Source organism: Periophthalmus magnuspinnatus, chromosome 12 (genome assembly GCF_009829125.3).
Source record: "Periophthalmus magnuspinnatus isolate fPerMag1 chromosome 12, fPerMag1.2.pri, whole genome shotgun sequence".
Taxonomy (NCBI): domain Eukaryota; kingdom Metazoa; phylum Chordata; class Actinopteri; order Gobiiformes; family Gobiidae; genus Periophthalmus; species Periophthalmus magnuspinnatus.
The window spans coordinates 4,174,661-4,200,180 of NC_047137.1; the positions used below are offsets into that span (position 1 = coordinate 4,174,661).

At 38.5% G+C, this 25,520-nt stretch overlaps 3 protein-coding genes across 3 annotated transcripts; all 3 read left to right on the plus strand.

Moving 5' to 3' along the window:
- Positions 1-609: 609 nt before the first annotated feature.
- slc27a4 (solute carrier family 27 member 4) lies at positions 610-14,314 on the plus strand. Its single transcript, XM_033976142.2, has 14 exons — positions 610-988; positions 2,270-2,431; positions 4,336-4,546; positions 4,614-4,797; positions 5,999-6,157; positions 6,417-6,486; positions 6,634-6,725; positions 6,873-6,982; positions 7,184-7,393; positions 7,502-7,628; positions 8,078-8,215; positions 8,292-8,456; positions 9,884-10,030; positions 10,115-14,314. The coding sequence occupies exons 2-14, from the start codon at positions 2,271-2,273 to the stop codon at positions 10,270-10,272; spliced, it is 1,932 nt and encodes a 643-aa protein (XP_033832033.1). The 5' UTR covers positions 610-988; position 2,270; the 3' UTR covers positions 10,273-14,314.
- A 1,694-nt stretch (positions 14,315-16,008) lies between these two features.
- On the plus strand, positions 16,009-19,751 carry ptgdsa (prostaglandin D2 synthase a). The gene is made up of 6 exons (XM_033976179.2): positions 16,009-16,191; positions 18,265-18,404; positions 18,490-18,566; positions 18,630-18,740; positions 19,406-19,507; positions 19,585-19,751. The coding sequence occupies exons 1-6, from the start codon at positions 16,102-16,104 to the stop codon at positions 19,608-19,610; spliced, it is 546 nt and encodes a 181-aa protein (XP_033832070.1). The 5' UTR covers positions 16,009-16,101; the 3' UTR covers positions 19,611-19,751.
- Positions 19,752-20,294: 543 nt separating this feature from the next.
- On the plus strand, positions 20,295-23,084 carry LOC117379466 (protein AMBP-like). The gene is made up of 5 exons (XM_033976187.2): positions 20,295-20,438; positions 20,506-20,645; positions 21,054-21,130; positions 22,761-22,880; positions 22,948-23,084. The coding sequence occupies exons 1-5, from the start codon at positions 20,328-20,330 to the stop codon at positions 23,082-23,084; spliced, it is 585 nt and encodes a 194-aa protein (XP_033832078.2). The 5' UTR covers positions 20,295-20,327.
- The last annotated feature ends 2,436 nt before the right edge of the window (positions 23,085-25,520 follow it).

A 25,520-nucleotide genomic window follows, 5' to 3' on the forward strand; every position in this document is an offset into this window, starting at 1 on the left:
TTTTGATGAATCTGACTGAATCTGATGTCATATTTGCCAGTGTCACTGTTCCAAAATAAAAATAAAAATCCATAGTGTATACAGTATTTTGGTTTATAACTTTATAAGCTTTAATAAACAACATTTAGTAAACCTTGGAGTGAGTAAGCATGTAGTAACTTAATTGTTTCCAACTGGTGTTCCAGCAAGATGACCGGGACAATTGAAACTTGACTGGACTCCAGACAAATGGCCCATTTTGCAGTAAGTAGTAGGCTATATTGTAGTTTGTCGACTATAGGCTGTTGGGCTTTCAGATGCCCAATAACTCCTGTGCGGGTCACGCTCACATTGATGAATGGAAGTAAGAAGCCGGACCTACATCACGCTGCCGTGCGCACCAGGCCCTGCTGCCGCCTGCCGGTTGGATACTGTGTACAGCGTATGCGCGCCGGCCTGCTGCATTTCACACTCCTCGGTGTGCCGCAGACCCCGCCCCTGTCTGATGGGGTGGATGTAAACGAAATTTGAAGCGTTGATTGGTTGAGGCGCCCGTCTGTCATTTCTTATTCCTGATGCACTGATGGGATGCTGACGATGGTGGGCGGGCACAGCTAAGGAAATTATAAGGTCATTTGAATTACGCTGGCTAGCGAGCTTATCAGCTACAATGAATTGAAGAAATGATATGAATGGCTGCCACAGCGAGCGAACGATGAATACAGGGCCAAAGTCGACGTGCTCGGTCAGGTGAATTGGACTCTGTCCTCGGCTGGCAGCTTACACGAAGCGCATCTTCCCCTAGTGTTATTACCAGCGAGAGAGGGTATCCCGGTGCGTGTGTCTGCGCATTTCAGTGAGCCGCTGTGACAAGCCAGGCGAGCCGCGAGGAACGGAGGGGGCGACCAGGCTGGCCTTTAAGCCGATCAAGGTGGAAGCGCACACAACGAGCTTCACGTAGGATTTCTCTGTGAACCTTCATGTTGTGACTGAGGGATACAGTTGAAAGGTATGTAGCGCGTTTGCCATTGCTTAGAACTGTTTTATTAGTGAATGGGGGTTGTGCTTCAAGGGAAAGACAAGGAGCCGGGCGGCGAGTCTCTTGTCCTCTACCTTGTGCGCGAACAAACCTTTCGAACCTTTCGCAATGTAGGGCTACCCGTTCCTTCAGTCTTTACTATTAGTCTTAATATTAAGCTCTAAAAGACATATTTGACATGTCAGCTCCTCCTCCTCCTCCTCCATCAAAGCCTACCACAACCGTCAGCCCTGCTTCAGGCTGATGCGTATTCAGATTCCCAGGCGCGATGCGCGCATAATACCTCACATCAGCCTAACGCTTCCCCGAATTCTACTATTATAAAACCTGGTACAAAAGCACATGGCAAGACTACAGAGGTGGTGTTGGCAGCTGTGGGTTGAGCCTTGTTTGGCCACCGCAATATGATGTAGCCGTTACGCGCTTCTGATATTTCCGGGTATAGCAGGAGCAGATGATGAGGCTTTCTTCCGTGCTGCTGCACTGTCCTGTCAAATCCGATCATTTTTATTTGCTAGTACTGTATGTTCATATAGTCATCCATTAGACTCACTCTGTCTTTTTAATCATAGGCAACAAACCGGGTGTAAAAGAGCCATCATCTCCCTAATAGCACATTGCAGGTTCGCCTTGTCAGCATTATATCAATTCTGTAAATGGGTAACGGTGCTGTTACCCATCAACAATGCAAGTGTTGTTTCCTAAAGGCCACTAGGCCTAACCAGACTAATAAATAGGTAATAAGTGGTATGTAAACCTATCGTTGCTTCTTTGGCAGCATGCTTCTAGCTATCAGGTAGCAATGAACACCATTGTGAGTGTCGACACATGCTGCTCTGGGCTGTCACCGTGGACTCCTGGCTTTTATACACTGTTTTCCCAAAGTCCCCTATCCTCCAACTCTATCCGTTTTGAACTATTTAACTCATGTGTCAGTACTAAAAAGACCACATGATGATGTGTTGGTTAATGTGACCTATGTAGAGCTGCTCAGAATGTGCAGTATCAGCTATTATTGTTATATTTATTATTTATAATGCCACATTTATTATCCTATATGCATGGACACCCACTAAAACATGACATGTCAAGCCATTTTCAATTGTTTACTACAAATAAGTTTCTGCCCCGCCGCATACACATTTTTCTTTCACCTTTGTGCCTGTGACATGCTGTTTGGCCTGTTTAGGCTGTAACTTGTTGTCAGACTCACGACCTCTCACTTCTTTACATCTATGTTCATTCTTTCAGGATGATGCGTTTGGCATGTTGCACAGCACTGCTGTTTGTGCTGAGACTGCTGGTGGGCCTGCCCTGGTACCAGGTCATCCCGGCCATCCTCATCTTCTACCTGGGCAGTGGAGGATGGAGCTTTCTACACATATTTGTCAAAACTATTGGCAGAGACCTACAGTAAGCATGTTTTGTGTACACCATAAATACAGAAGCAGTCATGAAAATGTTTAATTGAATAAAAAAATATAAATCACTTGCTTTTAATCACTGAATAATGTATAGTGTACGAGTGATAGCTGGTTATAAAACAGTATTTGAGCAATGGTGCGTGGAAAAGAAATAGATAACAAAATGTATTTTATACATATTAAAACTGTATGTAGTCTGTGCTCTTACTGTGCTTCAATTACAATTACAATTAAGTAACTGTTAGTTCCTAAACCTATAAACCTGCATATAGAGGACACATACACATTTTTCTCAGGCCATGGCCTGCCATATAAGTGCAGGCCATGCCTCATGCAAAAGCTCGGACCTTCCAGAATTCACTCAGAGCTACAGAGGCTGCACTAGCACTGATTGGCAGGTGCTGTGGTTTAGGGAGTTCAGATAGAATCACTCTAAGTTCAAATCAACTGGATTTCAGCCTTGAAACTGGCAACCCAAATGAAAGACTCATGGGAGTCTCATTCTGTTTTTTGATTGGTTAGATAGACAAATTAGAACATAAATAAATGGGACATATGTCCACTGCTTTTGTAATGAAGAATAAAATGAGATATAAATAAAAGCTATATTATTTCAAGTTTATGAATTCTAAAATCCTACATACAGTTCCTTTAAAAAACTTTTCTTAATAATATCTAACCAAATGGCAATTTCCTTTTTTCTGCCTAATAAACTTCAGTATCTTAAATGAAATTCATTTAAATAAATTAATGTTAACTCATTACATTAGGCCTAAGTCAGGTATGATGAATAGACACCAAATCAGGAAGCTCACCTACTCCGCTCTATAGGCCTACTACCACCCAACAGGATGTCGCTGTGAGAATGTAAACTTCTATCTTCTATCTTCTCTTTAAGATCACGTTGCAAAATTTTGTGGTAGAGCAGTAGTTACTTGAAATAGGCTACTCGAGGACAAAGAATGAGTGGGGGAAGGTAATTGCATTGTCCCACTACTACCTTAAGCTAATATTTACCGTTGGTTGCCATGGTAACTGATATAACGGTTAACATTTTTGCATATCTGACCTGAACTTGAATTAAGAGTTACTCAAAAACCACCTGATGATATGCGTACATTGCAACATAAATCTCTACAATTGTGCAAGATGTGAATATCAGGTTATGGGTCAGTCATCTTGCAGTTTTTGCCATGTATTATTGCCAAAATAATAAAATAAAACAAAAAGTACATTACAGTGAGTTGGAACTAATATCTCCACATCAGTGTGTCCCTTTGTTCTATTGAACTTAAACCTTTCTTGAGTGACAGATGAATGTAATTTTGAACACTGAGTTTGAAGTCTAATGTAGGCCTTAATGTAGGTTAAAGGTTATCATAATGCAACTTTCCACAACAATAAATCTGTGTGTTTATCTAATCTATTTGAGTGTAATCCCTTAACTATAGCCATATAAGTAATAGGATCCCTGTGTTAATTCCACTCAATGTTGCAAAACATAGATCTTAGTTGTTTTCTTGTTAGGGCAAACTTAGCACTTTGCACATGGATATCTACATATCTAACACGATTCACCTCTTATTACCTTTAAAATGGGATAAAAGAGAAGTATAATAAAACCATGTATTGGGCTGTACATTGAGAATCTATTAAAACTTTCTTTTAAGGCTGCATGATTTTGGAAATAAATCCAGTGAATATGTTAGATTTGCAATTTATGTTTCTCAAATCAGGATTCAGGCCATAGTGCATATTTTCAACACATCCATTTCACACATCAGTTCAAATTGCGATTGAGGTACTATTTTGCAATTCAGTTTTCAATACATGTTACAGTATAATGCTTTTTTGTTTGTCTAACTCAAAAAATGTATATTCATTTATCTATAGTGCAGCCTATGTGTTATTACGAGTGAAGCTGAATGTGAAACGCCACTTGCGGGAGAAGAACACCATCCCCAAGATCTTTGCTGAAACTGTCCAGCGCTATGGTGACAAAACTGCTCTCATCTTTGAAGGCACCGGAGAAAGATGGACCTTTAGACAACTTGATGAATACTCCAATCGAGTTGCAAACCTGCTGCTACAACGAGGTTTCAAGGTATGTTCTAAACTAGGTTGCATATCACGAGTAAAGAACACAATGTGATACAAGCTGTGTTTTGTAGGAGGGGGATGTGGTGGCCCTCTTTATGGAGAACAGGTCCCAGTACGTGGGCTTGTGGCTTGGAATGGCTAAGATTGGGGTGGAGGCTGCGCTCATCAACTTCAACTTAAGGCTGGAGGCACTGGTTCATTGTGTCACTATCTCAAATGCCAAGGCAGTCGTGTTTGGATCTGAACTGACTGAGGGTAAGTGAACAACCAGTACAATGCTCAACATTATATATATATAATATGGGTTTCAGAGTGATATTGCATTGAAATTAAAACATCATCCATCAAATGGTACCTAGACAATAGATTAAATAAAAATGATATGATAGATTCAGATTTTTTTAGACCAAAATTACATTTTTACTAAATAATCCTTTGCAGTTCTATGTTATCAAACACGTAGGTGAATATCAATTTCAAGCAGCCAAAAGAGTGACTGGATCTCATTGGCTTTAATTTGGACTCCCATTCAAAAGATATTTTGCGTTGTAATATTTAGTTTTAAATTATTAATTGCTATGGCAATGGGTCTAATCTATCGTCATTCTGACGCTCATGGATATACAGTATGTGTCAGTGAAACATCTTTTATCTCTTTTGTATTAATATGTGATGGCAAAGGTAGTGATAAACTCAGATAACAAATCACATATTTCAGCAAATTTTATCTGATTGAAGATTAGCAAGTGCCGATTGAATCAGAATCAGAATCAGAATCACTTTTATTGATCCCCGAGGGGAAACTCTCTTCGTTACAGATGCCACTGACCACAAAATAGAAAAATAAAAAATAAAAAATTATGAATGTATTATATTGTTATGTATTCGGTCTACTGCATTAATTTAAAGAAGTAAATTAATTTCACCTTTTGAAAGTACCTTCTTGAGGAAATCTTATCCTTCTTGTCATCAATAATGACCATGCTCATACCATTTGTTCAGCTGCATAATGCACAACTTATCTTGTCAACACACCATGACATCCTCACATGCTAAACTCTGAAATATTTGTGTCATGTTTAGATTGTTGACAATATTCCCCATGAGCTTTCTATTTTGATAAAAGTTCTAACCTCCACAACTCTCAAGAGTGAATAAGCCATTTGTAAAGAATAGTCTCTAGGATCATCATGTGCATTATGCCATTAAGTAATTGCTACAGAGAAGACAAAAGACTACTCTGTAATGTTACTACAGTGCCAGCATGATAGGCCGAGCAGGCTTTTAAATTTGGCTTAGTGTACTAGAAGGCAACAAAAAAGTACCAATCAATGTATAAGAGCATGATGTAATTGTTATTAAAAGTATGGTTATGGTCAATATACTGCCCCCACAAAGCATGGAAACAAAACCTGGTTGTGTGTGCACCTAATGAATTTCTTCTTTGCTCTTCTAGCTGTATATGAGGTCCACAGTTCAATGAGAAAAGCAGTACAGATGCTGTGCTCTGGAGAATGGGACCCCAAACGTCTCCCAGAGGGAACCGAGTGCCTGGAGACCCTGCTGGAAAGTGCCCCCACGCACCTGCCCAAACAGCCCCAGCGTTCCTTTATTGGTGAGAATGTCTTGGAATTGGCATAATATGACCCCAAAACATATACATTATTTATTTATTGTTATTTGTACTTAATCAAATAAAAATAAATTGAATATTTGCATCAAATTGAAGTATTATGTTATCAGACACTGTTAATATAATTGTTGGCACACATTGTTTCATGCTTGTTTAAACATACTGTCTATAATACAAATAAAAATGCAAAATAATAATTCAAACTATATTATTCTCACTGTTGTTTCACTGTCTGCTTCAGATCGCTTGTTCTACATCTACACTTCAGGAACCACTGGAATGCCTAAAGCTGCTATTGTCGTGCACAGCAGGTACGAAGAAGTCATGTGGCTATCTGACATACACAGGAACTGCAGCTGTTCTTTTTGTTGATCTGTGGAGCTTTGGTGTTGAATGTCATAACTGTGATAGAGAGGGGTCATATGGAGGTTTTGAATGACTCTTTGCTCTAACTGAAGGTACTATCGCATGGCTGCACTGGTGTATTATGGCTTCAGGATGTCACCAGACGATGTGTTGTATGACTGTCTTCCACTCTACCACTCTGCGGGTAAGTGTGTTTTGTTATTGCTTTAAGTGCTGCTTGTATGAAAAGTTAACAGCGTTGCATGCAAAAAAAATAAATAGACCACATTTATTTGTGTTACAAGTGTGTCCTTTGTTCAAGCAACCACTTATGAGCCTGGTTTAATCATAGGTAACATTGTGGGAGTTGGGCAATGTATTATACATGGAATGACTGTGGTCATTAGAAAGAAGTTTTCCGCCTCACGTTTCTGGGATGATTGCTTCAAATACAACTGCACAGTAAGTACAATGCAGACCGCTGCATAGGCATTTGTTATACACACTTTCTGTACATGCAATCCGAGTCTTATAGTCATGAATTTGCTCCTTTTTGGTTGTAAATTGCTGCAATGCATTATGCTTATGAAATCTACTAAACTGAAATGGAATCTCTATACTCCTTCTTGAAGACTGACTCGTGTCTTTGTGTCTTCTCTGCAGATTGTTCAGTATATTGGTGAGATCTGCAGATACCTGTTGAACCAGCCGGTGCGGGACACTGAGCGACAGCACAGAGTGCGCATGGCTTTAGGTAATGGCCTGCGCCAGTCCATCTGGGAGGAGTTCATGAACCGCTTCAATATCCCACAGATCGCAGAGTTCTATGGAGCTACAGAGTGCAATTGTAGTCTGGGCAATTTTGATAATAAGGTACTAAAGTGATGTAATGTGCTACATCATAGTAGATTAAGCTCAGTTTCAGTGTTGTCGTATTACAAAATATGTGCTAATCCTTTGTATTTGTCATTGTTGACTTAGGTTGGAGCATGTGGCTTCAACAGTCAGATATTACCTTTCATTTACCCGATCAGACTGGTGAGAGTGGATGAGGAAACCATGGAGCTCATTCGAGGGCCTGATGGTGTCTGTATCCCCTGTAAACCGGGTAGGTTTATTTCTGTTCTATACGTTTGGTAGATGGACCAATATATCAGTTGACGAATTTTACAGCATAAGCATAGGTCACTGTTTTATTTGAGCTGAACCCCTGACTTAATAAAATACATGAATAATGAAATACATACATGATTATCTTCAGCCAATCAAATGAGATCATTTTACTACACTGCTTTATTTTTGCAGGGGTGCAGGGCTGTGGATGTCTAAAATCTAAAAATAGAAAATATAGATATATTGTATTTTCTTATATAGAGCAGTGCACTGTATAAACAGTGTTTGGACATTTTTTGGAGAAAAATCTAAATGTGACCTATGTATCAGCATCAAAATAACACCAGACCTCAGTGGCATTCGGCTGCTCTGGATTTTAAAAAAAACCAAACAAACAAAAAAGGTATCAGTATATGGCACAAACAAATGTATTTCTCTTTACAGGTGAACCTGGACAACTAGTTGGAAAAATAATCCAGAATGACCCACTAAGAAGGTTTGATGGCTATGTCAACCAATCAGCAACCAGCAAGAAGGTTGCTCATAGTGTTTTTAAGAAAGGAGACAGTGCCTATCTTTCTGGTAATGCCCAATGCCATCTATCCTGTAGTATGTCAAAATAATGTGGAGTATTTTAACTGTTTTGTTTCTTCTGTAGGTGATGTGCTCATCATGGACAAGTATGGCCACATGTATTTCAAAGACAGGACAGGAGACACATTCCGCTGGAAAGGAGAGAATGTCTCTACCACAGAAGTGGAGGGAACTCTTAGCCGCCTGCTAGACATGAAAGATGTTGTTGTTTATGGAGTAGAAGTACCAGGTAAAAACACTTTACTTTGTCCCCTACAAAGAACAACTTAAAATAGCCGACGTGCACCATATGCTACATAGCTGTACACTCATAATTTAGCAACATTGCCCCAACAAAAATGGTTGGGCAGCTGTATTAGACTTATTTCAGTTTCATGCTGGATTAGAACTATACTGCGTTCCAAATTATTGTGCATATTTTTCTTTAATTTTGCCAAATTGTCAGTATAAATGACAGTCATCATAATTTACAATTCATCAACCTTTAGAATACAATTTCAATGTTACTGAACAAACCTCCTAATGATAACAGTATTTTTCAAAAATAAAAACTTAAAATGCACCGTTCCAAATTATTATGCACAACAGAGTTTCAAACCATGTTATTGTTGTAAAGAACAGAAAATGATTTGTTTATTTTTCAATTAGAAGCATTAGCATATTACTGAACTCAAAAGCTATTTCAATGAAAACGTCTTATGCACTATGAGTTTCTCTTTTTTATGCTCATAGCAGCCAATGATGCAGAGGTGTTCCTCGCAGCATGAGATGGTGCATTGTCATACATGAAGATGATTTTGCTACAGAGTGCACGGTTCTTCTTTTTGTACCATGGAAGAACGTGATCAGTCAGAAACTGCACATACTTTACAGAGGTCATTTTCACACGTTCAGGGACCTTAAATGGTCTGGCCCATGATTCCAGCCCAAAACATGACTCCACCACCTCCTTACTGACGTCACAACCTTGTTGGGACATGGTGGCCGTACACCAACCATCTACCACTCTATCCATCTGGACCATCCAGGGTTGCATGGCACTCAGTGGTTAACAAGACTGTTTGTAAATTAGTCTTCATGTGTTTCTGGGCCCACTGGAGCCGTTTCTGCTTTTAAGCATTGGTTAAGGGTGGGCAAATAGAAGGTTTATGTACTGCATACCTTCACCTTGATGTTCGCAGGACTCCAGAGGCACCAGCAGCTTCAAATACCTGTTTGTCATGTAATGCTGTAATTATAATGCTTTGTAATGGCATTTTAGCAGCTGCTCTCTCAATCTGATGTATTTGTTGTGCCTTTATCTACACAAATCCATGTGTGCTCTGAATGAGTTACAAACCTCTTAATAGTATGATGAGGTTTTCATACCTTGCCCAAGGTATTCAACTAGTTCACGTTTTATTGGGACTAGAGAGATCCTTTTTCTTTCCCATATTGCTTGAAAATGGTGGTCTGCTTAATAATATGGAATGTCTTTCTTTAGTAGTTTTTCCTTTAATTGGACTTACCTGGTAAACTAATTGGCACAGGTGTCTGAGATTGATTTCTGACCCAAAGAGCCCTGAGAGACAATACCATCCATGAGTTTCACTGGAAAACAAAAAATGTTACCTATAGCACTTACACAATTTGCATTTTCTGTGATTTTGATTACAGGAGCTGAAGGAAAGGCTGGAATGGCAGCCATCGCTGATCCTTCGCAGTCCAGTGACCTGGAGCAGTTAGTGAAGGAGATGGAGAAAGCTCTGCCTCCATATGCACGCCCCGTCTTCCTCCGCTTTCTGCCAGAGGTCAACAAGACAGGTAAATGTGACTATGATACTGTAGATCTTATTGAGTGGTATGACAAACTAAGACTTTGGAACTTAAATGTATTTATTTCTTCAGGAACATTCAAGTTTCAGAAGACAGAGCTGCGCCGGGATGGCTTTGATCCAAGCGCAGTATCAGACAGGCTTTTTTTCCTGGATTCCAGTAGAGGGCGGTATGTGCCCTTGGATGAAGAGATGCACCGCTCCATTACTGAAGGAAAAGTAAAATTGTGATGAAAAAGGACTACACTGCAGCCCTAATGTGCACATTGAAGCTTGTTGGAAAAAAGAAATTTGACAATTTGGTTCAGCAAAACAGATATGGAACAGAGAATCCTCTGCACATGTCTGAAATAGCCATAGAAACACAAACACATGATTGCATTCTTTGATTAAACCTAACTACACAGGGCGCTGCTTTGCCTGTCTGGCCTCACATTTTTAAACAGGATTTCTCTAGGTACCTCAGCTGTACCAAGCGGGGTAGAAACCTACAACAAGAATCCAGCACGTCTTCAACAATCTCCAAACAAAAGCACCTTCAAGTGAATCCTCATACAAGCTCCATTGGTACAACTGGACAGCCGTACTGTTATGGGAACACTATTTGAACTTACCAGGAATTTGGAAAACAGAAACTTCAGACGACTTGAACGAGATTTGGATTTAGTCAGGTTTAGGATGTTCATAAACAAGCCTGTCAGTGAGGTGTTTTATTAAAATACCATGGCCAAACCTGCACAATTTACAAATTCACTGTCTCTTTTAATAAAGCAAATTTTCTTCTGGTTACAAAGGACTTCTCCAGAGCAGCTCATCACAGGTGCAATAGGGCTTTAATGTGCAGTGTAATACCTGCTTGACCATGCCTGTGCATATCTACAATACAACTGTGTTAAAACACCAAATATATTTAAGTTGTAAGTTTATGTTTATGAAGACACAGTTTCATCTTACAAGGACTGATGGGTTGTTCGGTAATGTTTTTGTGTTGTGCAGGTTTTATCCTAATGGTGAGCTGCACCTCCACAATGATGTGTAAATACACAGAATGAACTGATGAAGTGACCGATGGGACATAGTAAAAGTCAAAAGTAAAATCTGTCATCTGGACAAAAAAGTTGTAGCAGTGAGTTTGTTTCGCTGCTCATCCAAGCTGCTTCTTCAGTTCTGGTCAGATTGCTGGTGGACACTACCTTATATCCATCTGAAGAGAGGAGCGAACTTCACTGAAACTGCAAACAGCTATTGTTTACAGTTTCGGTAAACAATAGCTAGGTAGTAGGCTAGGTCTATTGAGCTACACTAAGTGTGCACTGTGCCTGAGTCATAATTAGCATATTTAATCAACTCTTAATGGGTGCTTACCCACCTAGTGGCAGCTCTATTGTTCTCTTTGTTTTCTTTGTTTGCTTTGTGTCTGAGGATGGACTTATATATGGGGGAAAGATGATGTCTAAGGCCCCCATTCCTGTTCAAGGTCTTTCCTAGCAAAAATTGCCTCTTTAACTCCCCTCTCAAATGTGCCTGTGTAATCTCTCAGTTGTCCAGACCTGATCCATAGCAAAAGATGTTTTAAAGAAGTTTAAATCTGTCAATTGGACAAATTCAATTTGTCCAGTTGACAGATTTAAACTTCATCTTTTGCTCCCCTCTCAAACCATTTCTTTTCTTTGGCTAAGATGTGTACCTCACTGTCTTCAAAGGAGTGGACAGTGGATTTAAGATGGAGATGTAAAGAGGACTGGGGTCCAGAGGGGCTCTCAGGGCGGTGTTGGTACATTCTCTTATGGAGTGGCTGTTTAGTTTCTCTAAACAACGCTCACTGCAGTCTTCCCAACACTGAATGGAGTAGACTATATTACTTTGTTTATGGCTCTGGGTTTTGTCCTTTATGTGAACCGGCTTCTGTTTTAACACGTTTGTAGGTTTGAAATAGACAGGAATTTCATTCTCTTAAGTTTTCACTTTCAGTTATCTCAAGCCCTCTCGGCTTTTGGATATCCAATGATCTAAGAGAGCTAAAAAAAAACAAAACAGGACAACAGGTAATCTGAATCTAGAAGGAAAGGTGTAACTATTCCTTACACAGCTGGTGTGTCTGAAAAGCTTCAGAGAGTTTTCAGAGATTATGAAATGGTCTATTTCAAACCTACAAATGGTCCAGCCTACATACAGAAACTGTAAAGAATAGCAATTTCCAGTTTCAGTGTAGTTGGCTCCTCCCTTCAGATAGATATAGGGTCCACCAGCTATCTGACCAGAACTGAAGAAGGAGCTTGGATGAGCAGCAAAACTTCTTCACTACAACTTTTTTGTCCAGCTGACAGATTTTACTTTTGGCTTTTACTATGGATCAGACCTCGACGACAGAGGGATTACACAGACATCTTTTCAAGTGACCGATGGAACGAAACACCAATTTGCCTGATGTGTTCAATGTGACTGAGAGCCCTCTGATCCAAAGATTGAAAGGCTGTAGTTTGACTCGTTTGACCTTTGAGAGGAAAGATGTTTTAGTCCTAGATCTTTGTAAGGTGTTTGCAGTAGTTTTGTCACACACTGTAGCAGTATGAGTGAGTGAGTGTCATTAGCCATTAGCCTTACTGTGAGCTCAGCTCCAGAACCACAGGCCCTGCTCCATGCTTACTGTAAAAATATACTACTGTACTGTAATGCATTATCCTCCCTTAACAGCCACTAGGGCATGGTTACTCTAAATTTGAGAGAACATTTGAGAGCTTTTCATCCCCATGTCTCAGTGTCAGTATAACTGAACTAAAATGGCACCTATCTGCATTAGTGACTGCAGGTGCTTTCTAGGCAACAAATATGAGCCTGAGGTAAGAAAAGCTTGGAGCCAGTTGCAAGTTTGCAGCATGATAATTGTATTTTATCTGGTATTGCACAACCCTGGTTTACTGATAGAGACAAGCAGTCTGGAACCTAAAGTTTACATTTTTGGCTATTATAAGATATTTTAAACACTCAATTTCTTTCAATTTCAAATTTAGTATGTTGTAGTTGTACTTTGGGTACAGCTAAACCATGCTACATGTCCCTTGTATTTGATACTATCTGGCTATCTACATTGTCTGCATTACGATGACCCCCCCTCCCTTCTTAACTATAACTATCTCTATAACTATCTATACAACATCTCTATCCATCTCTGTGTATCATAGACTGAAAGACGTACATTAGGGCAAAGTTACAGCCTGTTTTGTATCTGAATCTGTGCTTTTGTTCAGAGTTTGCACTGAACAGTTGATCTTGATTGGTGCAAGCTGTTGACAGTAATGGCCATTATTGCTTGTCACTTCCTTTCCCTCTTTGGGGAGAACCTAGACAAAATAGGACCTTAAAGTGGTTTTCGCAAGAAATTACTTGATTCTTGCCTCCTGTGCCGCAGTGGATGGCAATTTGATCTTTTGTCTTGATTCTTTTAATGATGAGTGTGAAATGTTCTCATGAATGTCCACATAGAAAACGAGTGACCAATGTTGATGATGTTGTACAGTGTGTATTTAAGGGAATACCGCAGCTGTTATGATGCTTCTGACCCGGATTTGCACTAGTGAACTGGGACCACCAGGGGGCGCATGACTAAACAGCTTCACTGCAGCACTCTGAAAAAAAGATGTTTTTATGTTTGTAATAAGTTTAAATTATTTTTGAAAATGTCGATGCTTTTAATGTTTTAATGCTTTATCCGTATGATTTTTTATGTGAAATTCTTATTGCTATTTGTTTTTATTATTATTTTGGGTTAATGAGGGAGTTATGTTTGAGTCAATGACAATCAACTGCAGCATTTGAAACTGAAGTAAATGGTAAAAGCTTTTGAAAAACAACTGACCAGCAGACATTTGGCAGTTATGGAAATTATCTTCAAATCAGTAAAAATTACTACTAAAATGTGTATAAGTTACTAAAGTAATATATTTCACAGTGTACAAATTATGGCTTATCGTTTAAATTTTTAACCCAGATTTTTTGCACTTTTTATTTGTCTTTTCCCTATTGTGGTACTCAGGAACATCATACAGTGCTTGAGGAGAACCATTTCTGTATGCGTGTGCGTGCGTGTGTGTGTGGTGTGGAACGATATGATCTTATATTGGAGGAGTTGTTTTGCAGTGAGTCCCAGTGCAGAGCGAGGTGTCCTCTTGATGTTCAATGAAGGCTATTGCTGTACAAACCTGCATCTGAAAAAAAAAGAAAAAAAGCACTGCTGCGAATGGAAATGATTATTAATAAAACTATTTAAATTGTTTTGTTTTTCATCCTGATCACTAACCTTGATCTTTTCCCCATTACCAGGGATTGCTTCAGGTCAGCAGTTAGGTTCCATTATTCAGCCCAGATATCATTTTATATGTTAGTAGGTATAATCAGATATTCTCTTACAATATTAATTATTATTTGAATGAGAGTGGAGTAAAGGACAGTAGTAGTGAGTAGCCTACTACAACAGTAGTAGGCTTCTCAGTAATTGGCAAATTTTTTATGCCAACCTTTGTTTTACATTTGGAAAGAATAGTCAAAACAACTATTATGTTTCTATAAAACTGGGCACTGAAGGGAAAAAAAAGGCAAAGCAAACATTCAGTAAAGGATGACACATCCACTGACATTTTGGATATCTTAGGCTACAGCATTCCTTCCAATCCAGCAATGTCAAACCAACCCATGTTGACTGTCTAATTATCTATAGCCATCTATATTGCAATTGTTGCGTAATCATTCATGTTTACTGATTTAATATTTAAACGGGATACATAAATAAAATTTAACATGCAGATTTCCAAGAATGTAACCTTACCAGCATCAGATACTTTCAATTTTTTTAATCATTATAGCTCCAATATTATTTAGTTAATGTACTGTTTTGAGGAGGAATTAGTACTACTGTTTAACCATGTTGGCCCATGTGCATTATACTTCCTGTGTCTTGCCCTAACCTGTAGCCTTTTAATCTTAATAGCAAATAATAGATAAACCAGTTTGTTGTTGACTATATGGGCAGTGCTTGTTTTTTATTCTACTTCTACTGGTAATATTCAAGATGGGTTTACGCTGTAGAAAATATGTCAAAATCATGGAGGGCATAGGACATTAGTCTATGAGTGATTCAAATAAGTATCAAAATAGAAAATCCACAAACTCATAAAAAAAACTCATTCTGGTTTATCATTTATTTTTTTAGTTGTATTTTTTGTCCTGGTTTAGTTGAGTGTCAGTTCTTGTATCAGTGACTACAGTTTTGATTTATACATATAATTTCAAATATGGGGCAACACAATTTGGATTTGGGTGCACATATCCATTGTATATTTTATTATATGATATTATTATTTTACCTTGTTATTTTGTTTATGGGAATACCATAAAGATACACTTGAGATGTTGTTACTGCCTGGAATGTTCTCCCTTATCTCCAGGTAGGTAGCACCACTATTCCAAATTACAGGTCAGGTCTGTGGACAGGCAACCCTTCTCACACAAAAAATTTAAGGTATATTTTGGAGCAAAAAAACAAACAAAAAAAGCCCCTAAATGATAGAAGAATAAAATTATTCCAGGTGAAGCAGCAACATCTCCATGGAGACAAGCAGGTGGCTGACCTCACACCAGAAAAGTTACATAGTGCCCCTTTAAATAATTACAATTCTGTCTGTTATAACAATTGAACTATAGGCTCTTGAGAATTATCAACTCAACATATTCCTCTTGACACATTGTGGTTTCTAGTCTTGTGAAACCACTTGCATGATCATCTTATCTCATACACCAGCTGATCTCTACAACCACAAACTTCTGTCTACATCTACAGAATGAGCTATTTTACATTTACACAGCCCCAAAAGTCATCTTGGCTCATGGCTTGGCTTTTAGCTTTCCTGTGCTGTGATTGGCCAATTGTCAGAGGGGTGGATCATGATTAAATAAACAGTGCCACTGCTTTGCCACTCAGTACCTGCCGAGAGCTAGACACTTTCTGCTTTAGAATTAGGTCACAAGACTCACATACATTTGAAATCCACTTATCTTTGCTTCAACATGGGGTCCATCAGGGTTGCTGTTGTCATGGCAATGGTGATGATGGTGCATGCAGACATCAAGCCACAGAAGGACTTCAACTTGCAAAGGGTAATGTAGTTTTTGTAGGCTCAAATTTTTCATGTTTGTGTTTCTGTAATAATATGTGTTACTAATTATCTGTGGCGCATAAAGACAAAAGTACGGGTTACTTTCGGAACATTGCGGTAGGTTGTGTGTGTAATTTGGGTACAAAGTAAACAGCTAGAGTCAGAGCCAAAACAAGCTATATAAGCTCTGTGAATGATACCGAGCAAATATTTGTTGCTTCTTATGGTTCTATTTTATATGAACTACATCTTAATTAGGGTTAATAAAGCATGGACAAAGACTTAATTCATTATGAACAAAAAGTTTATTGATAATGATTCAGCCTTAGTAACTGCACAAAGGTTTAGAGGCTAGGGTTAGGGTATTCATTTAGTAGTTACTAAACCTGAATCTCTCTTAATAAACTTAATTCATGATTATTTTTTTTATGAATGAAGTCTTTGTTTATGCTTTATTAAGGTTATTAAACATGCTATTAAGGGTGTTTATAAAATTGTTTAAACTTCTCAAACTCTGGTGCTGTTTTTATGTAGCTGTAGTTTAGTTCAGACATTCTCTTTTTGTCCCGATTTAGTCCAGTGTCAGTTCTTGTTTAGTTTATAAGTCTCATCTTCAGCATTAACCAATGAAGTTCATTATTTGTGTGAGTCTTACCCTTTTATTTTCAGCCAAGTAAGTACCTAAAACAAAATTGCAGTGTCAAACATACTAATAGTTTAAATTATATCCATCCTCCTCATGACACACTTTGGCACAAGAATTACAACTTTGTGAATGAGCCCATCATTGAAACTAGAGTTACTTTGAAACATTTGCTATTGAAAGCTCTCCTCTTTTGTAAAAGAAACCAAAAGGGATATATAATGAGAAATAAAACAAAATGTCTCATGACATGAGCCAAATTAAAAGGGTAGATTGTTTATGCATTTGTTATACGTTGTGTTTGAGATACAGTTACCCTTGCTGAGGCCGCTGAGGGGGTTATAATTATGGCACTAACACCGCTCACTTGTTTGTGAGTGCTAAAAATACACGGAGGGTAAAATGTTCTCAAACTACTTATGTACAGTATTTTCCCTAGTCTAAAAGCTCACTCCATAAGACAGGTTTAAGCCAAGAGTATTAGCAGATCTTCATGTGCAGACTTGAATTTGAGCAGGAATGAATGCAATATTAGATGGGCCAACTTTTTGTTATGGTACTTCTTAGAATTTAAATAATGAGGAATGTGCACTGGTGCTATCTGCTCTATAGTTAAAGCTCCACTATGTAACCTTTCTAGTGAGGTGTCTGCTTGTTTCCATGAAGATGTTGCTGTTTTGCCTGCAATGTTTCACAGTATGACATTAAAGCTTCAAGTACCCAACTTTTTCTTATAAATTAATACATTCTGTTTTTCCCCACAGAAAGTGTATTGTGAAAGCAGAACTTTCTGACAAAACTCAGATGGGTAGATGCTGTCTTCATCTAATTATAAAACCTTTTATTTATTGCAAACATAAGCCATGATCCATGTGAGTTATCATATGAGGCTTTGGGGTGAGACCTGATTGGCTGTCCAAGTGTGGCCCCCCTTGTTTTCACTTTTTCTGCCTGGGGCCAAAGTTTTTTGCATGTGAATGTGCCAAGAGGTTTCTGAGAGCTTGGGAATCATTAATTATTAGTACATTTTTCACGTTTTAAAAATCTGGTACTCCGACTTTAAACGTATCCTGCATTTATTAAATTACAGGTGATTTTATTTGTGGGAAAAATACCTTGACAAATATGTGAGCGTCTCACCTCTCCACAGATCTGACATGTAACCTTTCCTGGTGGTAGTACCTGCTTGTTTATATAGAGAATATGTTTAGTGCCATACTCTATTTCAAGCAAAACAAAAAACATCCCATTGATGATAAGCAAATGTCCTTCCACCAGAAATGTTACATACACCTTTAAGCAGTCCATAGATTTCCATTGAACTGCCTTTTAAAGTTGTGGTATACTGGTTACTGGAGAAGAAATTAGCTTCTGGAATATTACCCAGAGTAGACCAGTCCTCCACCATCACATAACATTATTTGTGTGCAGTTTGGAGGCAAGTGGTACCGAGTGGGCCTGGCGTATGATTCCCCAGGATTCCTCCCATACAGAGCTCTGCTGACGGCTTCTATGGGCATAGTCATTCCACTGCCTAATGGCAATGTCAACCTCACCATGTGGGAGCAAAGGTCAGAGGATGTCTAGTAAAGCAGCCAAATCAACACATAAATCATATGTGAAAAATGTAACATTTTTATAATGATTTATGTGTAGTCCTGCTGGCTGTTTGACAAAGACGTACCATTATGAAGCGACCAGTGTGCCAGGACAGTTTTCCTACTTCAGCTTACGTAAGTTCTGGTATTTATTTTTTTAAAACGAGTTGTGTTCTGAGTTTGTTTGTTTGTTTCCAGGTCATGGTATAGTGAAGGACATCACAGTGGTGGATACCAATTACACCGAGTATGCCATAGTCCTGAAGAATAAAGTATTCAACCGGGAGTACACCCAAGTGGCTCTGTATGGTAAGAGCACAGTTGTAGCTATATTATAGCTCATACAGTGCTTTCCAGAGGTCAGTGGTGTCATTGCTCAAATGAAGAAGAAAATGGTTAGTGCTGATGTACTTTGCACACTATAGGAAATGTAGAAAATTAAAATTCTAAAACATTGAAACTGGCTATTTTGGTTATGCATTTTCAGTTAGCTACCATAAAGAAAACATTGTAGTTGCATTTTAACTGCTGACCAAAGTTTTATTACGTTACTTTAGCGAGACCATAGATTTCTAAAACAGAACAGCTGCCAGCCAACTAAATACCTTTTTATTTATGTAACACCAACAGCCACTAGACTGACAGAGTTTAAAGGTGTTAGGTGTAGAAGAGCCCAATAATCATGTGTTTAGTGAAGAATCCCTTTATTGACATTTTCTACATCGGCACAACCACAGACAAAACTGTATGCCTCTACTCTGTAGCACTGAGACGGCATAAATTAGCCTTTAAATAGGCACACCTGGGCACGCCTAGTAAGACCAAACAGGAAGTACAGTGACACACAGTGGCTGGTGGTGCCATAAAAAGGATAAAGACCTCCCAAGTTGAGCTTTTAGCACAGGTGTTTTTGTACACCTGTGCTCTATCTAGTGATTTTATGTCACAAACGTATCTGATGTGTGTTTTTGCAGCTCGCAGTTTGAAAGTAAAAAATGAAGTTTATCAGAAGTACAAAGCCTTCGCCCTGTCGCGTCACCTTCCCAGAGACTCAATCATGACACCTCCTCCAGCAGGTACATTACAAGTCAACTAGTTTAACTTTATTATCACCTTGTTGGTTATGTTATTTTTTACATACTTTTGTCAACAGAGAACTGCCCAGCTAATGGATACTAACAGAGTCCAGAACTGATGAATTGGATGCTTAAAACTATGACATCAAAAATGTGCCTTCTGTGTAGTTCCTTTCTCAGGGTTCCCAGTTCTTAATTTACATTTTCATTTACAAGTCAAATAAATAAACATACACTAATCAAATATGTGTCTTTTTATTTTTAGATAAATGTGTCATATTTCACATCACAACACCCATTATTGTGAAATAATGATGAATGTTTGTCAGGTTACACATGGAATTTGTCTCCACCCAGTGGTAGAACCAGGAAAGACCCTGTGAAAGGTTTACTTGCGGGGGTGTCCAAACTTTTTTCACTAAAACATATTTGAGGCAGAGGGTCACAGGCCAGTGTCGATACAAGGAGTCAAATGGTGCATTTAACACAAGTTTGACAGACATTGTACTTTTAATAAGACTTTTGAGATTATTTTTAGGTCTGTGTCACAACGTAATGTGATGTTATTCAGGTTATTGAGGTAGAATTGCTTCAATTTGTACTAAAAACACTTCTTGATCAATTGGGTCCATTTACGAGGAGGCATGAGGGCCAACAAAAATTGGTCTGAGGGCCGCATTTGGCCCCTGGGCCATAGTTTGGACAACCCTGACTTAGTGTATTGATTGTTCATCTAGCCTTGAATACCAAAGTCCACTAAAAGAAAAACTCTGCTTTTTGGCATACAACCTCTAAATACTAGCTATTTCTGTGTGACAAAATGCTTAAGACTTTTGTTAGTTTCTTTTTTGTTTTTGGAGCTTGGTTAGCTCATGGAACTTCTCTTCAAGATACTCCCATCACACCACAGAACCATTTTAATCTGGATCAAGTGAGTGCATGTGGTTTGAAACACAGGATTTACATAACTTTTCATCTGAAGTGTCACTTTTCTGCAGTTTTTGGGACGTTGGTTCGAGGTGGCAGTTGTTTCAACATGTCCACACTTCATGCAGCGTAAGATGAGAAGCCCTGCTATTGTTCAGCTAGATCTTAACAACACAGAGAGCAACATCTCTGTGGCAGCCACTACTTTCAGGTTAGCCCTTTTTTGCCATGGAGGGTAAATTATAAACATTTACAAACATGTTCTAACTTAAACTTAATAAAACTTAATCTTATGTTTACTTACATATATAATAATGTTAGCTGGAAATGTGTGATTTTGACAACAGCCAAGAATTACAGGCATACTGTTGGTAGCAGTTGAAATTTGCATTATATGTTATACTTGGAAACTCAAATAAATCTAACATTTTATGTAAAACACTCCAAAGGTGGTGGTAGTTTTCATTTAAAGAAACACTGCATAACTTTCTAGAGGCAGCACATCACCTGCATGATTGCAAGGAAATAGAAAATTAAAACCATTTGTTTAGTACATTGAAATTAAATCTCCCAATGTTTGTTATTGTTCTTAAAACATGTTTCTTTCTCTGTCTTTTAGAAATGAATCTTGTAAATCAACTTTCACCAACTACAGTATGACGGACACTCCAGGGAAGTTCTTCTACCATGTTCCCAGTCAGTACATGAGTTCAGCATTATCTTTACTGACATTTTCAACACAAAATAGATTCTTGTGAGCATTAAGCCATGTTATAATATTGTTACCTCATCAAAAGTATACCTGGAGTTGCATTTTGTTTCATTCACACATTTGAGTAATCATTTATTATTTTCCTGTCTGCATCTTCAAAGCTCAAAATGCTCTGTTCCTCCTTGTGATGTCATGTAGTGGTAGTTTTCAAGCTAACAGCTACATTTTGCCTTTAGTTCAATAGAGACTGGCAATTCCTAGGCTGAAATCCTCCAAATGATTCTGGTGAAGGTGTGTGGAGTTTTAAAACACAGTGGAGCACTTCCTGTATTACCACATGACATCACAAGGTGGAACAGAGTTTCAATCAATCAATCAATCAAACTTTATTTCTATAGCACCTTCTAACAACCCAGGCTGCCCAAAGTGCTGTACAACGTTAAAAAAAACACGATTAAAAACAATAAACTTCATACAAATCAACAAAGCATATTACATCATTAAAATAAAGAGTCACTGGGCCACTAAGTGCTGAAAGCCAGTCTAAATAAATAAGTTTTCAGTTTGGCTTTAAAGAGAGGCAGGTCAGAGATGGAACGCAACTCTGTGGGCAATGAGTTCCAGAGTTTTGGACCCGCCACTGCAAAAGATCGATCCCCCCACTGTTTGCACCGGGACCGGGGGACCTCCAGCAGATGTTGCCCAGCAGATCGTAGAGCTCTGCTGGGCTGGTGAGGGGTCAAAATGTCACATAGCTAAGAAGGTGCAAGGCCATTTAGTGCATTAAAAACAAACATTACAATTTTAAAATGAATTCTGACGTGGACAGGGAGCCAGTGCAAAGAGTACAGGAGAGGGGTGATGTGATCATGTTTGCAACTGTTCGTGAGGAGGCGAGCTGCATCATTTTGCACAAGCTATAAGCGGTGAAGACCAGCTTGGTGAAGACCAGCTTGGTGAAGACCAGCTTGGTTAATCCCTGCGTAGAGAGCGTTGCAATAGTCTATGCGGGAGCTGACAAAGGCGTGGATGGCTTTCTCCAGGTCACCACGGCTCAAGAAAGGTTTCACTTTCACCAGGAGGCGGAGCTGAAAAAAGCTTGCTCTGACCACAGAGTCAATTTGTTTGTCAAATTTTAAATCACTGTCCAATTTCACCCCCAAGTTTTTGACAACATGATTAAAATGATGGGGGCCCAAAGCAATAAGACCAGGAGCTGAGACACTGGGCAAGCTAGATGTTCCAAACACAATGTATTCAGTTTTGTCCTCATTCAAGCAGAGGAAATTCTGAGACAGCCACAGTTTGATATCATCTAGACATCTATGGATGGAATCCAGACTGTCGGAGGAATCAGGAACAACTGGCAGGTAGATTTGTAAATCATCTGCATACAGATGGAAGGACACATTGTGATTTGAAATAACAGCACCTAAGGGCAACATGTATAGAGAAAATAAAACACTGTGTTAAGTGTGTTAAACATGTGTGACTGAAACTAAACTAAACTCTGGGTATGTTTTTGATGAGTAAAACAACATAACTTATACCAGAAAATTGCATAATATGGGCTCTTTAATAGTAAATTGTATTACAGTTGTATTTGGTCCTCAGAGTTCAATGCGGACGTTGATGTGTATGTGGTCGATACAAACTATGTCCAATATGCACTGATGGTCCTCCTTAGCACAGAACTGCCAGAGGGAAACACAACATGGATAGTTAAACTTTATAGTAAGTATTGTGTTATCATTATCATTTACAAGAAACACCAGTCTGTGTCAAATTGTGTTGCTCTTAGGCCGGAGTAAAGAAGTGAGTGAGGCCATGATGGAGAACTTTAAAACGTTGGTGAGACAACAGGGGATTGATAAAACAGTAATTATGAATCAAGACAGAGGTACGCTGATCACAACATATCAAATACAAATGCAATAGCTGTTGTATTTTAACTTTAATATACGCTTTTTTTCTCATCAGGCCAGTGCTAACACATGACGGAGATCTCTGGGCTCTAAATTTCACTTTTAGCTCTAGTTAACCTTCATATAGTACCCATATTGTACTGGTGGAAGTGCTGAATTTAGTTTTTTTTAAGTAAAGGTACTGAAGCGGCCATTTAAAATGTAATTTTATAGTTTAAAAAAACAACAGTTTAAGTAAATAAAGATTTCACACTGATTTTGCTAAGAGTGCCATTTTATAATGCTAGTGCTAATTTGTGTCAAAATAAAGACATTTTTATTTCGTCAAAGCCAAACCCTTACTCTCAAATGTTGTGAAATAAAAATATCCACTATGAGACTTCACTAAGGTCTCACAGGTCTACCGTACTTTCCACTACTGCGCATGTGCTTTGTAAAAGAATAAATTGTGCATGAACATCCTCTGCTCTGTTTGATTTTCCTCCAGGATGAATACAATAATTTGAATTAAATTGTCTTTCAAAATTATCTTATTTTTTTATTTATTTATTTTTTATTTAAGGTTCTATATCACACTTTATTCTTACTGGTAAATCATATTTGTCCATGGTGTTCTTGTAATACACAATGCAAAATGCCATATACTTTCTAGGCTTCAATTTCAAAATCATCTTTGACCAACTAAAAGCATTTTGTTTGAGTCATTCTTCAAATGCTACAGTTTATAATAAAAAATACGAACAAACAAATCACACAAGTTACAGCTAAATTACTGTCATTTTGGAAAAACTTAAAATGCACTTCAAAAGGCAAAGTAAGTTTATTTGTATAGCACAATTTGTACACAAGGTAATTCAAAGTGCTTTACAGAATAAGAAAGACATTCAAATCACAACACAACAACTCAAAACATAAATAATTACAAATAATGTTCATAAAATTAACATTAAAGGAGAAAGTGCAGAATAAAACCCTTTCAGTCATATGTACAGGTAAACAGAACCGTTTTGAGCCTGGATTTAAACATTGTCAATGACTGTTCAAGGTTTTAGCTGCATAAAACTGAAATGCTGATTCCCCATGTTTAGTCCTGACTCTGGGACCAGCAGGGGGCCTGTCCCTGAGGTCCTCAGAGTGCAAGATGGTTCATATGGCACTAACATGTCAGAGATGGACTTTGGTGCTAGGTGAGAAATTTGTACACAAGCAGAGCTGCTTTAAAGTGTATTCCCTGAGCCACAGGAAACCAGCTGAGCACAGGACTTATGTGCTCGTACTTCCTAGTTCTAGTCAGGACCCGAGCAGCAGCGTTCTGGATGTACTGCAGCTGTTTTAATGCTCATTTGAAGAGGCCAGCGAGCAGGTTGTTACAGTAGTCTAACCTACTGGAGGCAAATGCATGGATAGGTCTCTCTAAGTCTAGAGTGTACCTTTTATTTTACAATGTTTTTAGATGGTGAAAAGCTGCAGATGTTATTGATTTGATGTGGCTCTTAAAGTTCAAGTCTGAGTCCATTTTATCTGAGACACATTTCCCAAGTTCAACAAAGTACTCCCTGTTTTCTAGATAGGATTTGAACCAGTTTAGTGCCGTACCAGAGATGCCCACCCAGTCCTCTAGTTCCTGTAAGAGGATCACATGATTGATAGTGTCATTTGTCACCTTGATAAGAGCCGTCTGAGTGCTGTGGTGGGGTCTAAAACCTGACTGGAAAACATCAAAGGAGTTGTTCATAAGCAAGGGGTGATAGTAAACTGTTGAGCACAGAACTAGAAATTTAGTGGGTAACATTGAGGCAGCATGTAGAAGAAGTCAGACTGGTGATGATCTCTTGGACAGTTTGGTCAGTGATAGGTGCAAAGTGAGTCAGCTCTAAGTGTCTAGGTGGGTGCTGGGTTATTAATTGCATTCTGGAATTGATAGCATTTTTAATGCCCTGACCCTTGTTATTAAAGAACACTGCAAACTCATTGCACTTAGATGTGGAAATTATTTCTAAAGGCAGTGGAGTTGGATGGTTTGTTAATCTGTTTACTGTTGCAAACAGGACATGAGCGTTGTTACTGCAACTTCCAATGTCAGAAAAATACCTCTCCCTTGTTCTACATATATTGTGGTTGTACCTGTGTATCTTTTCTCTATAACTCTCATAATGAACCTGGAGCTTTGACTTGCGAAATTCCCATTTGGCCCTCTGGGACTTCCTTTTCTGTGAAATAATGGTCCAATAGTACAACTACTAGTACTTTTTTCTCTGTATGCCAGGCCTTCACAAAATGAAATGAAAAATATCAAACTTAGTCACTTTTGGGTATAAAAATGTGTAGATTTTCCTTATAGTAAGTAATTAATACACCAAAAATGATGTGAGAAGCAGTGTCTGCTCTTTTTGGTCACTATAATGTCTCACAAATGTACAATCAGTGCTGTTACTTTGATCATTTGTAA

Excerpts from the sequence above, each read along its gene's own strand:
- slc27a4 (XM_033976142.2), top strand. The coding sequence starts at position 2,271 with ATGATGCGTTTGGCATGTTGCACAGCACTGCTGTTTGTGCTGAGACTG. Across the intron at positions 6,726-6,872 it reads TCCACTCTACCACTCTGCGG|GTAACATTGTGGGAGTTGGG; the intron begins GTAAGTGTGTTT and ends GTTTAATCATAG. Across the intron at positions 8,216-8,291 it reads AGACAGTGCCTATCTTTCTG|GTGATGTGCTCATCATGGAC; the intron begins GTAATGCCCAAT and ends TTTCTTCTGTAG.
- ptgdsa (XM_033976179.2), top strand. The coding sequence starts at position 16,102 with ATGGGGTCCATCAGGGTTGCTGTTGTCATGGCAATGGTGATGATGGTG. Across the intron at positions 18,405-18,489 it reads CTCACCATGTGGGAGCAAAG|TCCTGCTGGCTGTTTGACAA; the intron begins GTCAGAGGATGT and ends ATTTATGTGTAG. Across the intron at positions 19,508-19,584 it reads CATGACACCTCCTCCAGCAG|AGAACTGCCCAGCTAATGGA; the intron begins GTACATTACAAG and ends TTTTGTCAACAG.
- LOC117379466 (XM_033976187.2), top strand. The coding sequence starts at position 20,328 with ATGCTTAAGACTTTTGTTAGTTTCTTTTTTGTTTTTGGAGCTTGGTTA. Across the intron at positions 21,131-22,760 it reads GTTCTTCTACCATGTTCCCA|AGTTCAATGCGGACGTTGAT; the intron begins GTCAGTACATGA and ends TTTGGTCCTCAG. Across the intron at positions 22,881-22,947 it reads ATGGATAGTTAAACTTTATA|GCCGGAGTAAAGAAGTGAGT; the intron begins GTAAGTATTGTG and ends TGTTGCTCTTAG.